This window comes from Rhineura floridana, chromosome 7 (genome assembly GCF_030035675.1).
Source record: "Rhineura floridana isolate rRhiFlo1 chromosome 7, rRhiFlo1.hap2, whole genome shotgun sequence".
Taxonomy (NCBI): domain Eukaryota; kingdom Metazoa; phylum Chordata; class Lepidosauria; order Squamata; family Rhineuridae; genus Rhineura; species Rhineura floridana.
The window spans coordinates 35,410,133-35,425,969 of NC_084486.1; the positions used below are offsets into that span (position 1 = coordinate 35,410,133).

The window sequence follows — 15,837 nt, forward strand, 5'->3', positions numbered from 1 at the left end:
GGGAAGGTCACAAGCAGGACCTGAGTGCAATAGCACTCTACCCATCTGCGATTCCCAGCAACTTATATGCAGAAACATTCTGCCTCTGACAGTGGAGGTAAAACATAACCATTGTAATTAGTAGTTTGAGGGCCAGTTCTAACCTACAGAAGCTGCACCTGAAATCTGTAGCTATGAAAAAGGCTGCTGAAATTCCAGTCAGTTGCTGCCCATGAAGTTATCACTTTTATGTATCCTCTACTCACTATGGAATTCCTCTGTAGTTTCATCATAGCATAAGTCCCTTATGCCATAGCATACTTTGCGTAACTGTTAATCCATCCTATGACCTTACTATTTTTATGTGAGGATTGATATGAAATCTATATGCCAGCCAACCTAGCTGAAGAGATTTCAGTCATTAGCATGACGTTAGATCCCATATAGACATTGTGCTCCTAAATTGTAGTCTGGTTTTCATGCCTACATTAGGAGCACATTTCATGTGTGTGAAATACCTGTGCCAAAGGAGCCCAGACATCTCCTCAATGAAGCCACAACGCAAAGAAAGGAGTCAGCAAAAAGATTCAGGACAAATCAACTAAATGAAAAACTATCCAAAGTTGTTTAGATCCAATGAAAAACAGCAGACCTGTCTGGAAAGAGTGGGGCAGCAGTATGCTGTGTGTCTTGTAAAGTCTTGTAACGAAAATCAAAACAAAGCCACAGACATAATCACCCTGATGTGAGATGGGAGGTGGTGGGAGCGTGGGTCCTGCCCCTCTGCTTTACAATCACTTTTCTGTAGCTATAAATGACTCCAGTGAGTGCCACTTCAAAGAAGAGCTGATGAAAGGCACTTTAGGGACCTGTGGGACTTTAAAGAAGGCGGGAGTCTAGAATCCAATCCCACCCAGCAGTTTTGCATAAATAAATAAATCATCACAGAGAGAGCGAGAGCAGAGGAGGTTGCTTTGGGAAGCAACGCAGCCAGCTCATCTGAGAGAGAGAGAGAGAGAGAGCGTGTGTATGTGTGTCATATTACAGAGAAGTCAGGAACAGCCACAGTAGAACTTCCAATCATTTGAGAATTACCTCTCTCTAATGGGGACCTCCACGTATAATCTGTTGCCTGCCCTGCTAAGGAACTGAAAATCTATCAAAGAGGGAGGGAGGGAGGAAAAACTGAAAGAAACAACAATCCTGATCAGATTGTTTTCCCAAAAAAACTTTTTTGAAGTTGATTTTTTTTCCCTTGGAGGGTGGGGGGAAGAAATCCCCTTCACTCCACCTCACTTTGATCCCTATACATTTTTGTTTGGTTAGCTGTCCTTTCTTCAGTGTCATTTGGGATTCCCTTGGACGGTGCTCTTTCATGCATTCTGGATTATACTTCTAAGAGGACGGTTGCAGCTTTATTTATACTATATTTATTTATTTATTGCCTCTCAGGCCAGGGAAGGAATGGTGGTGGAGGAGAAGGGCTGGAAGGGGGCTGCTCATGGTGCCTTGGAGAGCAGCTGCCTCACACATCCCAGGACAGGGGATGGGGAAAGATGCTGTAAGATACCTCTTCTGCTGAGCTCTGGGCTGCCTGGAGTATCTTTACTTTCTTTGGTGCTGAGCCTCTTGCTGTACTTCAGGACATCGGACCTGCAATCCAGGGTTTCACATTTGGAGGTGGACAGATCCACTCATATCCCTGCCTGCCTCTCCGCAGACCAAATGGAGACAGCTATTTTGGGAAGAGTTGACCAACTGCTTGCTGAGGTCGGTGCTCTTTCATTTTCACATATACATTTAAAACCCCCCTTCATAGTTTTCTTCCTGCAAAATGCATGCTTCTTGGGGAGTTCTCTAAGCAAATGATACACCAGAATATCTGCAGTTGCCAAATGCTGTGAAATGTCTCTGATCCTTTCTCTGGGGTTTGGGATTTCACTTCTGTTTGACAGGCTGTGAGCGCTCTGAGCCTTCCTCGGCAGCATTAAATTATACCAGGATTGCTTTCTTTCTTCTCATTTGCAGAAATAGATGAGTAAGTACGTTGACAAGTAGACCAAATAGTTAACTAACACCAAGCTACCTTCACCTATTTAATGTGTGCAGCTTGAAACTATACTTGTCTAAGTGGGAGTGCAAGTCCAACAGGACTTTTGCCTGAGTAAGTGTGCATAGGAATGCAGTCATGACAGCCAGATTCTAGGCATCTTTACTTTAATGTATGCATCATTGGATTTAATAAAGTTTGCTTCCATATAAGTATACACAGGATCGCAGCCTTACATCTGGTAACTGGAAGCTTGTGGACTGACATGGCAAAGCTGAAACCAATGGGAAGCAGCACATGAGGGAGCACACACGGAAGCTCCCTAAAGTAGCTAACCATGCGGAGGCTGTAATCGGGCAAATGAGAAAGAGAATCAGGCAAGGGTTATGAGGCATCTTGATTCCTCATTGTTTGCTGGAAGTCTTTCAGAACGAGTTGCTCTCCATTTCCACCCAGGTTGCTTGTTTCACAGATGTTATTTTGCGGGGGTGGGGTGGGAATAGGATGGCAAAAAGCAAGGCACTGGCAAGGCACTGCTAAGAAGTACTGCTGAGAACTACATCGGGGGAGGGGGAGGAGAATAACAATGAAATTAGAGAGGATCTGTTTACTGATGGGGGGGGGGGATAAATAAGTGCCGTTACCCAGAGTTGGCAAGACCACACACGGAGAGAAATAAGATCTTCAAGCTCAGAGACAGACCACTCCAGTCCAATCTCATGACCATTCCCACCACTCCAGAGTACCCATCTCTATCGCCCTCGCTCTTTCTGTCAGGTGTGGCTGGTGGTTATGTTGCATTCTTTTTGCGTCATAAATTACATGTGCATTTGAAGCCGTATTCTCCATTCCCGACAAGCAGTGGCTCCTTGGGGCCTTATGCAGAGGTCTTTCCAAGCCCTGCTTCCTGAGAGGTTGACCGGAGCTGGCAGGCTTTGAATCTAGGACCTTGGGAATGTTCTTTACTGCTGAGCTGGAGCTGCTTGCCGTGCTTTCCATGTTTAATATTAAATATCTCATTAATATGATTGCATTTTAGCCTCATGACCATTCCAAGAGTTTTTCTTCTGGTTCACAGATGGTGCAGTGAGGCTTTGGGTATATTCTCAGTAGTCAGGAATGGAGGAAACTCTCTGAAGTCTGAATCTAATGCCTGGGCTGGAAACTAGTCCTTTATCCTTGCCATCTATTGTACAATCTGTTTCATGCAAACTCCAAATATTTATGAGAGTGACAAATTTTCTGCACCTTGGTCCTACTATATTTGTTTAATTGCTAACAGCCTTAAACTAGTGCTTACTCTTAAGTAAGTGAGTACAGGACTGCAGCATTAATTTAATTTGGTATATATTAAACATTCATGCTCAAAACTGACGTTGCCAGGTTGCAGGTAAAATTCCCTGGATACTGCTTATATAGTCCCTGGTGTGTCTGTTTCCTGAAGGTGATTCCTAGTTTTGCTGTCTAAGATTACAGAAAAGTTTAGAAAGGTCAGTCTTCCCAGTGTCTTCAAAGTAATTGATCTATTTACTGCAGCTCACAGTGATATTCTGATCAATCTGTAGTTTATATCAATAGGAAGCTAAATGAGAGGTGGGTTTTTCCCAATACAAAATTGCTATTTCAGTGAATAGCCTTATCCTAAGAGCTGCTACATCAGCACATAATTGGATAGGTTATCAACAGCGATGTTGATATAAGCCCAGAAATATGAGGTCATACTGCAGTGCAGCTATGGTGAATTAGCATCATGGGTAGATATGATGATAAAAATGTTTAGTGACTATAAGTACCAGCCAAAGATCCATCTACATGGGAATGTTATACGTCCATTGTGGGTTGTCACTGAAAACTCTTTAGAACAAACTAGACTACTAAGAAATATCAGGTTAAAAAAAGAACTGTTTTACCATACGTCATTGGCTTGTACTTGGAATGTTGACTGTCTTGTTCAACCCATGCTATCATTTTAGTAAAAAGTACATGATGTAGTAAGTGCCACTTCTGAGAAAGCAATTCCTGCCACACAGCTTGCTGGAACTCATATTGTATTACTTGAATCCTGTGCATAAACTTCAGTGGAGCAAATAGAATTCCCTATTGTTTAGAATCCAAACTTGGCACCAACAGGGTTGGCTTACTGCTAAGGGTTGCTTTGTGCAATACAAGTGGGTCAATTAGCTGCATAGCACAGTTTATGAATATAGGAAGCTGCCTTATCCCAAGTCAAATAATTGGTCTGTTTAGTTCATTATTGTCTACACGCTGGCAATGCCTCTCCAGTGTTTCAGCCTTTCCAGTCCCAGCCCTATCTGGAGATGCCAGGAATTGAACCAGGGACCTTTTGCATGCAAAGCATGCAGTCTACCACCAAGCCATTCACTTACCCAAAGTTTAGGTGAATCCAGTTCTTCTACATAGATTGTTGGAAGCAAATTAAGCTATCCAATGCAGTTATTTGAGTAGAACATTATTTTCCAAGTGCAGTATAGAAAAACAAACAAACTACAAACCTGAAAAGGGATTACCCCTGCAATAAGATGAGGGGTTGGGGGACAGGATCAGATCAAGGTCCTAATCTAACCAGCACCCTGATTCCACCAGCACTCTTCAAATACCTGAAGGGCTGTCACACAGAAGAGGCAAAGATGTGTTTTCTGCTGCTCCAAGAGGCAGGACTAGATCTAGTGGGTTTAAGTTAATAGGAGAGTAGAGTTCAGTTGAACATTAGGAGAAGCTGAGCTTGGAAAAGTTACTTTTTTGAACTACAACTCCCATCAGCCCCAGCCAGCATGGCCACTAGATTGGGCTGATGGGAGTTGTAGTTCAAAAAAGTAACTTTTCCAAGCTCTGAAGTTTCTGAACAATAAGAGTAGTTCACCAGTGGAAACCTATAGAGGTGGGTGGGATCTCCTTCGTTGGAGGTCTTCAAGCAGAGGCTGTTGGGGACACTTCAACTCTGAATTTCCTGCATCAAGCAGGGGGTTAGATGGCCTACAAAGCCCCTTCAGACTCTATGATTCTGTGACCGATTCAGAACATGAAGGCATTATTCAGCTGTCATGGCTAACACTCAATGACAGACCCATTCATTGTCAATTTGTCTAATCCTTTAAAAAAGCCATTTAAGATAGTGACCACACCAACATACTCTACTAATAAATTCCATAAAATAATTATACACTGCATTACTCACTACACTTATCAGGACTTGAGGGTCATATCCAACATTCACTGTCTGCTAGCGCAAGAGTTCTAATATTGTGCAACAGAGGAATCAAATACAACAGTTGTGCTAGTGGAAACTTATTGCACAACAGATTGCGCAAATCTATTGTGCAACAAAGTTACCAGCAACCTAATTATGCATTCTCTTGTGCAATAATGTCCCGCTAGCATAAAACATTTTGCCAACGGAACAAGTATACCTCTAAGTAGGCATGAAAAGATCTGTCACTTTCCGTTTTCTGTTTCTCATTGTTCCAATCTTAAATTCAGTCTGCAGCGATTTGTACTTTTAAAAAAAAAAATCCTTGTGAAAATTCTCCAGCATTTTAGTGTGATTTATTTCCTAATAAACACATTTTTGTAGGCAGTTTTAATTAAAGTACCTGTTTTGCAAGCAATTTCTCATTATATAATGTATTTTTGTATGTTATTTCACTCATGTATTCATTTTAATGCACACTTTCCCCTAACGTACACATTTTTGTAAACATTGTTAGGCTGGCAAACTGCATTGCAAAACTCAAATAAGTGCGAATTTCAAAGGTTGGCTGTGCTTCTGTTCTCACATTGTTTTATAGAGTGTGAATACGATAGATTTGGCTTGAAATGCAAACTATATCTTATTTCTTCTCCGCCCCTACCACTAAGTGACTTTACCTTAGTGGTACATTGAATACAACCCAGAGTCTGTCATGGTAGGGCAGCTTGACTGCAGGCAGAGGGCATGAAATGAGTGCAGTGATGAAAGGGGGCAACTCCCCCCTTCTATCCTTTTTGGGTTCATTTAAAGGATGGCTGTGCCATTAATATCTGCGTCTCAACATGATAAATGCAATGAAATACTACCTCTCAACTAATTAATGTTATTTCCTGTTCTGTAAAAACAGCTATATTCTTCCTTAATTAATTTCATGTCCTTAGGAAGTACAAACAAATGGCAGATTTTGAGAGTGCATATATGAAAGAAGCATAGAAAAACAGAGAGGAAGGAGTCCTGTCTGTATAAGACTGGCTGCTCTCTAACATATGGGGACAGTTTACTGGAAGGGAGTGTCTGAGACCTGGCCTACATGTGCAGCAAGAGAAGGTGGTGGAGTTCTGAGGTGCTGGAATGGACTGTACCACTTATCAGAAGACATGTTTCTGAGAACACTTCCTGTGATTTTTGTTTTTCTCACCCCCTACTCAAAGAAGGCCACTTTGCAGAATTTCCTCAAAATATTCTCCACCAAAATATTCTGCCATCCTTCCCTCGCCCCTTATAAAGCCCTGGAATGACACAATATTCAGAACATTGCAGAGGATGCAAAATGATAGCCAGGCTGCCAACATAATTTCTTGCTCTGTCAGTTGCAGCAGCAGCAGCAGCACAAACAAAAAACTTAAGAAAAAAGAAATAATCTGCTTATCGTGAGCCCCGTCCCTGAGAGGTTGTTGGTAAATACCTTCTCCGCCTGGAGAAATCTGTTGAAATTGTTCCCTCAGTTTCTGTGCCCAATAACAGAGTTGAGAATATCAAGATGCCATTTTATGCAAAGCTCTGCTTTAGACTGCAGGTGGGAGGGATGCCAGTTTTGAATTCACACTGGTATGTATTTAAAAAATCCCTATATCTAGAAACTTAGCACAGCAAGAAGTGAGCTGAGGTAAAATCTGCTAGACCGTTGTGACCCAGGTTGGGAGGGGAGGCATCAATGAGGGCGACACTGACTTTGAGGACTGGGGCAACGAGCTGGGGGAAGGGACTAGCAATGAGGAGGGCTCATAGCACGCCAAGGCCCCTGTCACTGTCAGTTCAACTCCCCCGTATCCTGGCCCCCCTGCTGGAACACAACCTGAACTGTCAGAGACTGTCCCGTTAGAGACGGCTCCATTAGACACGCCCCCCTCGCCCGTGCCAGAGGCGCTGCCTTGTCAACCTGATGTTCCCCAGCCGAGTGTCCCTCAACTTCCCACACTCGAGCAGATAGATAGCCCCCACCAATCGGAGGGAAAGCTGAGATCCATCGCCCTGCGCTCAGAGGCTTCAGAGGTGGGAAGATCAATGGATGGAGTTGAGGAGGAGCCTTCATTTATGCCAATTCGAAAGCCAAGCCTACTTAAGTTGACTCAGGGGAGAGGTTAGTTGTTGAGTCAATGTCTGAGAGCCACGAAGTCATGCTAAGTCAGTGTTTATTCAGGGCAAAAGTTTCTTGAAATCATAGAGAGGTTAATGAGCCGCAAAGCTTTTGACGTTATCTATAACTTTAATAAAAAGAGAGAAAATCACAGACGTGACTGCGACTTGGTCTTTTGACTTCAGGCAGGACATAGACTTTGTGTGTGTGTTTTACACCAGGGAATATTTAAAAAAAAGTCAGTTTCCACCTGCAGCATGAAGTGGTAAGTACTCCCATAAGTCTGTACCACTTAATTCTGCTGCAAGTGCAGAACAAGTCCAGACTTCTGAGAGGCAAAACAAAAAGGATTATGAGAATCCTTGATCTAAAAATATGAGGAATTGTTGCTTTTCTGACCATTAATTGCTGACTTGTACAATCATTTTGACAAAGCTATGGCAAGACAAAGCTGTGACATTGAAAAGGGCTGTAGCTCAGTGGCAGAGGCTCTACTTTGCATGCAGAAGGTCTCAGGTTCGATCCCCAGCATTTCCAGGTAGGGTTGGAATGTCTTCTGTCTATGAATGTGGAGAGCTGCTGCCAGTCAGTGTAGACAACACTGAGCTAAATAGACCAATGGTCTGACTTGGTATAAGGCAGCTTCTAGTGGCCACCACCAATAACTTTTTAAAACTTGGTGTCATATTCTGTGATATATTTGAATTGCAGCTCACCACCTTCTAGAAAACAACTGAAATAGACTTAAGGTAGGAGGCAGGGTACAACACAATGAGTACATCAAAACATTTACAATACTTGGGAGTCAGTGTGTAAAATAGCAACTCTTGGGAGCTTTTCTGCATGTCATCACCATAGCAAAGTGGTCAAATGAGTGGGCAGAAAGAACTGGCTAGTTTGGTTTGGGTACTGTTTCCTTTTGCAATGCCTGAATTTTGTTTTTCACCTTTTGTTGGTTTTTGAATTATCCCTTTCCTTTAAGTAATTTTCTGCAGCATTAGCTAAAGTCACATCCAACTCTTTTGCCTTCACACTGAGACCCATATGACGATGTTAACTATCCACACTGCACAGTTTGGCTATACAAAATGAGTCAGTATGAATCAATGAATAGTGAATAGCAAGTTATAAATCTATAGCCTATAGTATAAATTACCATAGTATAACCTATATTTATAAATTTCCCAACCTATAGGAAAACCTATAGCACTGTATTATAAAATAAGGAATTAAAGATGAATCCAAATCCCTCACCCCCAGATTTCACATCCCTGTCTGGCAGTGATGAAAGTGTTGTGGGCATTTTGTTTTTTGGGGGTGATAACAAAATTTGTTGCCAACCTGGAAGACTTACCCTTACCAGTGGCTGTAGCTTTTTTTAAAAAATTATTTTTGCCACAGACAGCAGCAATGACAGCAGCAGTGCTTCCAACTCAGCAGCCTGGCGGCCATTTTTCTTTCCCCAGAATGCCATGGGTGCAACATAGTTGTTGTAGGGCATTGTAGGGGGAAAGTGGCGGTGCCAGTGGCGGGTGCAGTTTCTTTTGTAGTGGCTTCCAGTGTCCTAAAATGACACTGTGTCCAGTGCATTCTGGGGAAAACAAAATGATTGCAGGGCTGCTGAAGTGGAGGTGTTGCCGGTGGTGCCCCTGCTAAGAGTAACTTATCCCACCCCCTCAATGGCAGTGCATATCACTGCTTTTCCCTGAAAAAAAATCATCCCCTGTTCAAGGATGGAATTGTCCTCCTCCTGCAACAAAATCTGATGATATTTTGGTGATTTTCACCCCAGCCCTATACCCTTGTCCTTAGAATTAAGATGGACATTCACCATGACAAGGCAGTTGAAGTCTCCATAATTAGAGGCAGTGTATCTCTGGGTTCTGGAGGCAAGCAACAGCCATGGATATTACATCACCCCTGCCACTGTTGGAGGCCAAATGGTTGACTAGGTATACACTTGGTGTGACCCAAAAAGGCAATTCTTAACATTCTTATGTAGAGGTGATCAAAGCTGTGGATATGAACAAAAGCAAAGGACTTTCTAGTCCACTACTACTTTTGATTAGTCACAGCCAGACTCTCTATGTAGCAGCAAGAAGACAGATGTAAAGTGCTGAAGTCATGTACACCTTTTTAGTGGTAGTAAGATGTGTTCCACTTCTCACACTAGGCAGTCCATCAGCTGAAAGAGATTTCTGCAATATATTTATGTCCTTCTGCTCTCTTCCCCTTCATCTTCATCTATCATGATGGACATTTCAGTCGGCACTGGATAACTACTGTTTGAGAAACCCAAACACCATGTGTGTTGTATAAATGTTGTCATTAATGATGGTTTGGGGTACTGTAATGAAGTAACATTCTAGGCAGTACTCCATTACCATGGCAAATAACTATAGAAACACTTCCTCATGACCAAATTATACCCTAGATCAGTGGGCTTCAAAATTTCTGTTGGTTTATTTTATTTGTTTGTTCAGGTATTTCTATACCACCCTTTGCCATATGGTCACAGGACGATGTGCAACATATTAAAACACATTAATGCATATTCTAAAACCAACCAAAACATCAGTACAAAATAAACATAACATAAACTAACAAAAATACCGCAAAATAGTGAAAGATGCAATCCAAAACTAACTTCAGATAGATTACACCTTGTAACCTCCAAAATCTTGGCGAAAGAGGTACATCTTCACTTTGCTCCTAAAAAATTATAATACCGAGGCAAGATGCACCTCACTGGAGAGATCATTCTAACATCTAATGAGCTCATCCCTTGTTGGAAACAGCAGGAGGTCCTCCTTACTAAAAGATTGGTAAGGGAGAATTTTTTCCTGAGATATTTGGGTCCCAGGCTGTTCAGGGCTTTAAATCCCAATAGAAGCACCTTGAATCAGGCTCAGAAGGCAGTTGGCAACCAGAGTAGCTGTTATGAGAGTAATATGCAAGTGGTCTGCTAAAGTGCACCTGCCATAGAATCCCTGTCTGTTTCAGGGGATCCTGGGGTTTATAACAAGGGCCATTCTAAATGCCCTTAGGACACCAGAGTGGCCCATTCAGTTTCACTGTTGTCTCAGGCAAGCTGACAGCATGGAAAAATGCCCACCATTTCTCCTTTTTCCTGGGTTTGTACAGGAAAATCAGTACTAGTGGTCAAGCTTCCGTTGTCTGCCATTGATGGTCTTCTCAGTGAGAGATCCCAAGGAACATCAGGATTCCTTGGCACTTGGTTAGAAACACCTTATCCTAGATAATGGAAACAGTGTATTTTATTAGGTTGATCAAGATGCAATTGCACTTGCTTCACTGGAGTTACTAGAGTAGGTGAGAGGGGACTGACGCACAGTAATGGACTCTTTCTGCTTTGTTCTCCATGAGTGCCAAAGGAAAGATTGACAAGCAAATATGGAAGAGAGAGGCATGGGGGGGGTTCTGAGGTAAGATAAAGCAGAAAAGAAATGCAGGCTAATCTGGTAGGAGACGGAGAGAGGAATGGAGAAAGCAAGGATAGGAGACTATCCTCTAGGATGACAGGAGAGAGATGGATAGCAGAATTGAACCGAGAAAGAGAGCAGTGTAGAATGACTGGCCCCCCAAACAGAGCATTAAGTCCCTGCTCTCTTCCAGGTTGTCAGTACTTCTACCACCACATTCTCGTGAACAAGTTACAGTGGCTCCTAATGAGTTTTTCAGCTGCAAGGTTCATGTCATTCAGCGACAACACAGAATAAAGCACAATGCGGTTTTTAAGGGGGAGAAAGGGAAGCAAATGCACTGAATTAATGAAGCGGCTCAGCTTTGCTTGAAGCTGGCTTCTTTCTTTCCTTTTTAGTTTGGAAGCAGAGGGCATTTTAGAAAGTTAAGCACACTTGGGTTTCCTTGATCTCAACTGAAAAGTAATGCATGTGCTTAACTGTAAAATCTGGTAACTGATCCAGTTTTATGTTAGGCTGAATTATGCCCTACATTGACACATGCAAAGGGCATTGTCCTTTTCAAGCCATGTGAATGGATTTGTGTACCTCATCTGGTGTGTGTGCATGTGTATATGATTAGCTTGTGTATGCCTGTATATAAAATGGAAATGGACTGCCTTCAAGTCGATCCTGACTTATGGCAACCCTACGAATAGGGTTTTCGTGGTAAGTGGTATTCAGAGGGGGTTTACCATTGCCTCCCTCCGAGGCTGAGAGGCAGTGACTGGCCCAAGATCAACCAGGGAGCTTCATGGCTGTGTGGGGATTCAAAGCCTGGTCTCCCAGGTCGTAGTCTAGCACCTTAACCACTATACCACACTTTCCCCTATTGTCTATATGGGACTCTGATGCTGCCTTATAAAATATTACCGTTCAATGGTGAATGTCACAGGAAAAGTGGATGGAGAGAATTTGTGCCTGCAGTTCTGGAACCCAGGGTCACCCAAAGACATTGATTGGCAATAGATTCAAGATAGACAATAGATAGCATTTCTTCACGCAATGTTTGTATAGAAGAGGGAATTTCAGCAGGTCTAGCTTGTCATGCAAACTGAAATTCCCTCTTCAGCAGCCATGTGTAGGCTAGTGGATTCTTTGTAGGAAGCATGGAGCATATAAAAGTTTTTCTTAACCTATGACGACTGTATGGAGGTTTCAAGAGACTAGTTTTTATATAATGCATTGCTTCAATCATAGTGTAAATTAGATTTTAATATTCACAGCTGCAGAAATAGGTTCAGCCACCTCTAGCCGCTATGAACCCAAGAAACTGAAAGCCAGTTAAAATATGATCTATGTCCATTATCTTACTTTGTCTAACACTCAGAAGAGAAAGGTGCAGAGGAGTTGTCAATGGGATGTGTACTTTGACAATGGGTATATACAATTGTACATACCAGCTGGGACATGCTGTAGCTTCTACCTGCCTTTGCACACTATTCTTGACAAACATCCTGGCAAACGCATCAGATTTTGATGCACTAGTGCAGTATTTCTCAATGAGAACTTTTAAACACTCAGAATCCTAACGTTCAGTGCTTGGACATTTATTTGAGACTCCCACCCTTCTCAGTTACTGTTTGTCAATGTTAATGTGTCCCCCCCTTGCATGTGAAGGCTCAGGGCAAGTGCCCTCAAATGTCACCAACCTAAGAGTCTGTTTCTTAAGTACTAGCAGTGATAGTGAGCAACAAGCAGTGCGACTGGGTTTTCTGCCAACCAGGAATGCGTGCAGCATGTTTCCCTGACAAATGTGTTTGCTGGCTGAGAATGATGTAGATGGTACGGACAGTACCCTGGCCGCAAGGCGAAATTCTTCAGCGTTTATGGGACATTTAAAAAACAAACAAACAAAGGCACTGGCATTTAAGGCATAAGCAAAGCTTTCAAAGAGAAAAGGCAACTTTCTCCATAGCAGGTCACACAATTGGCTGTGAGTTCCTTCTGTGTCCCAAGAAAAAAGATGACATCTAAAAGTTGACTTTATTATCATTTAACATCTGTACGTATTTGGACAAAGGCAACTTAGGCATGTATCAAACATCCCAAAATTCATTTGTTATTTTTAGTTGTTGAAAAAGTGTAGGTGCTGCATAGTGGAGGGGCAGTGGAACGTTGTTCTCAGTTTTGAATAGAGAGCTAATGTTATCTTGAAGAAAAACCTGTCCCAAACCAGTATAGACATGATTTGGATTTAAAATTGATTACCTTGTAGAATACAGAGGACCATGGTCTCAGAAGAGGACTTGGGTTCTTGGGTGATTAAATAGTCTGTATTCTACCCTCCCATGCCACATCCATAAGTTGTTTCCCCTTATCTCCACTCTGAAATCCCTATATTTCCTGGCCATGACCTCATTTTTGTAGTCCTAAACCCTCAGCTGTCTGAAGGTCTTCTGCTCTTACATCATACTCCATTCTTTCCCCTTTCTGCCCTATATGCTTGATGCTGCCTACCAGAACACCAGTGTGATGCTATTTTACTTCATTTAAGTTCCTCCTTAAAACCTACATTTTCTGTGAGGCCTTTGGATCAGCCCCCTCATTCCCATGCCTTATTGCAATTAAGCCTGTAACCAAGGGTCAACACATGTAACTGAAACATTCACATATTACCCTTGCCTCCACTTCCCTCTTTGTCCTCTGTTGTTTCCCCTGTGTCAAATTTGGATTGCAAACTGCTCAGGATATGGACCTGTTGTACTCTATAAAGTGCTATCCATGGGCTACTAAAAACTAAGTTTAAAATTATAACTTGTCTTAGGTAATTTTGTTGTTTTGATTTTACCTGATGGACAGTTCTTTGCCATCTGAAAGCTTATATACTACTGAACAAAATTAATTCTGATAAAAAGTGTCATATCACCTATTTTATTTGGAGGAAGTTTCATTTTCCTTGGCGGAACTCCAAAACTCCATGGAAGAAAGGGTAGGGGTTTGTAGCTTTCCGCCATGCAAGGATAGGAATAGTTTTTCCATGCCTCCCAATTAATGTTCCAAGATATTCAGCTTCTTAAAACATCTCCAGCCTTGTGACCCACCATTCTGCAATTGTCTTTAGCAGTCTCTGGTCGCTTCTGAACAACCTGTATAATGAGCACTTATCTTGATTTGTTTGCATAAAGTTTGTGGGAGGTGGGGCTAGATGAAGTCAGCTATTTATTGAGCATTTATCCTGATTTATTTGGCTTCAGGCAAGTTATACAATGTGGCATCAAGCAATCTTTAGCCTATGCTTTCCAGTGCATTTTCCGGTCACTTTCCATATCACAAAAAGTCTGGTTTAGGGTTGAGAGCTGGTTTGTTTAGTAAGAGCACCAAATCAGCTTTAATTGTACAACCTGAATTTTCTGGTATGTGATTGAATCCCACCTGAAAATAGCAACAGCCTGGAAGCGCTCAAGGCTAGAAGGTGCATATTTCCTAAGTTATTGGAATAGCACAGGAAATGACAAACACTCTGTCCTGATAACAAAAGAGCTAGCAATGCTGCATTTCTGTCTTGAGAGCGCAGATGGCCCTCTTATTTCCTCTGCCTTCCTTTGTGGAGAGTTAGCAACAATGGTTAGCTACAACCAAAAACTGAAAACAATCCCACTTTTGTATATCTTGACTGTCCTCTCCATTTCGTCTGACTGCTGTCTTTGCAGTTGCCATATTCTGGCGCTATAAACAGTACATCAAAGAGCTGAATTCTAAGCGTGAGCATTAGTTTTCACTTGTTAGGGAATGAGTTGTCACAGAGACCTTCTGACCATGCAAATCATGCCACGTGGCCTCTTCCTTGAACTCACCAGAAGTAATGACATATGGTACCCTACCAGTTCCTAATGCAGCAGCCTTAGTGAGATGGCAAACTCCTGTGGTAAGATCCTTAAATTAACACTTGGAAGTATAAAAGGAGGCAATTAACTCTTCAAAGGCCAGGTTACATATCAAACTAAAGGATATAGATGTCCTATTTCTGGACCTGGCTGAAATGTTATACAGAGTCAAGAAGATCCAAGGTACAGAATTAGTCTTGAGGTAAACAACAAGGATGCAGACTGGAATGTTTGCAGAGCAGAGCTGCATATGCATCTAGAGGTTTTGTTAAAGGACATGCATATATGATTACATCGTATTTATCGGGGACTCCATGGTTTCAATTAGAGAACCTCATGGGCTGAACCTAGCAAGCTACTTAATTTGGATTGTTTATGTTCACCGCTCAATATGTGCCATATTTAACATATGTGCCATATTTAACATTCCAAGCCAAGGATCTAAATCTAGGCTTCAGATACAAAATTGAGCATTACGTTCTAAACATTTTCACTTAGCATTTAGTCCCACTGAATTTAATGAGACCCAGTTTCTAGTAGAAGTATGCTTGGGATTGCAGGTTTAGGCTACAATCCAACTCCCCCCCCCATTTGCTGGGCAGTGAGGGGTTGGATTGAGAGGCATACCTCCACTTGCTTCAGCTGACTCAGCTGGCTTCCTGCCGACACTGGAGTGACACTTGAGTCACTGCTCTGGCGCAACCTCCCCCATCTCCTTAATGAATGTGTGGGTGGGTAGGAGGCTTTGAAATGTGATGGGGCAGAGTTGGGCCAGGATCCTCTGGATTCAGAGCCACTCTCACAGCTGGCACTGGCTGGTGGAGGGCTTGGCTCAGGTCTGATTGCTCTGCCAGCCTGAAGCAGGGATCGGGTCCAATCTGCCTCCCTCCACCCACTTTCCACTGCTGCTGCTCTGAGTAGCTGGGCTGCAAATGCAGTGTTAACTCTGCTGCTTCAAAGAAGCATCGGTATCTTAGGATGCCTATGTCACAGTCTGACCCGAAACCTGTTCACTTGGAAGTAAACCCTACTGAGTTCAATGAGTCTTTCTCCCAAGTAACTATGTATTGGACTGTAGTCGTAGGATCTTTACCAAATGATCTGACAACGTAGCAGCTCTTTCTGAGTCTGAAGTGCTTAAGTGTGCGTGTGTG

The 15,837-nt window shown here is 42.5% G+C and overlaps 1 protein-coding gene across 2 annotated transcripts in view; it reads left to right on the forward strand.

The window, feature by feature from the left end:
- The first annotated feature begins 952 nt into the window (after positions 1–952).
- Positions 953–15,837, forward strand: part of LOC133388830 (collagen alpha-1(XIII) chain-like) — a 75,882-nt gene continuing 60,997 nt past the window's right edge. For both annotated transcript variants that reach the window (XM_061635225.1, XM_061635226.1), the window contains exon 1: positions 953–1,749. In XM_061635225.1, the coding sequence (XP_061491209.1) occupies positions 1,444–1,749 (306 nt within the window). In that variant the 5' untranslated portion in view covers positions 953–1,443. The remainder of the gene's footprint in view (positions 1,750–15,837) is intronic.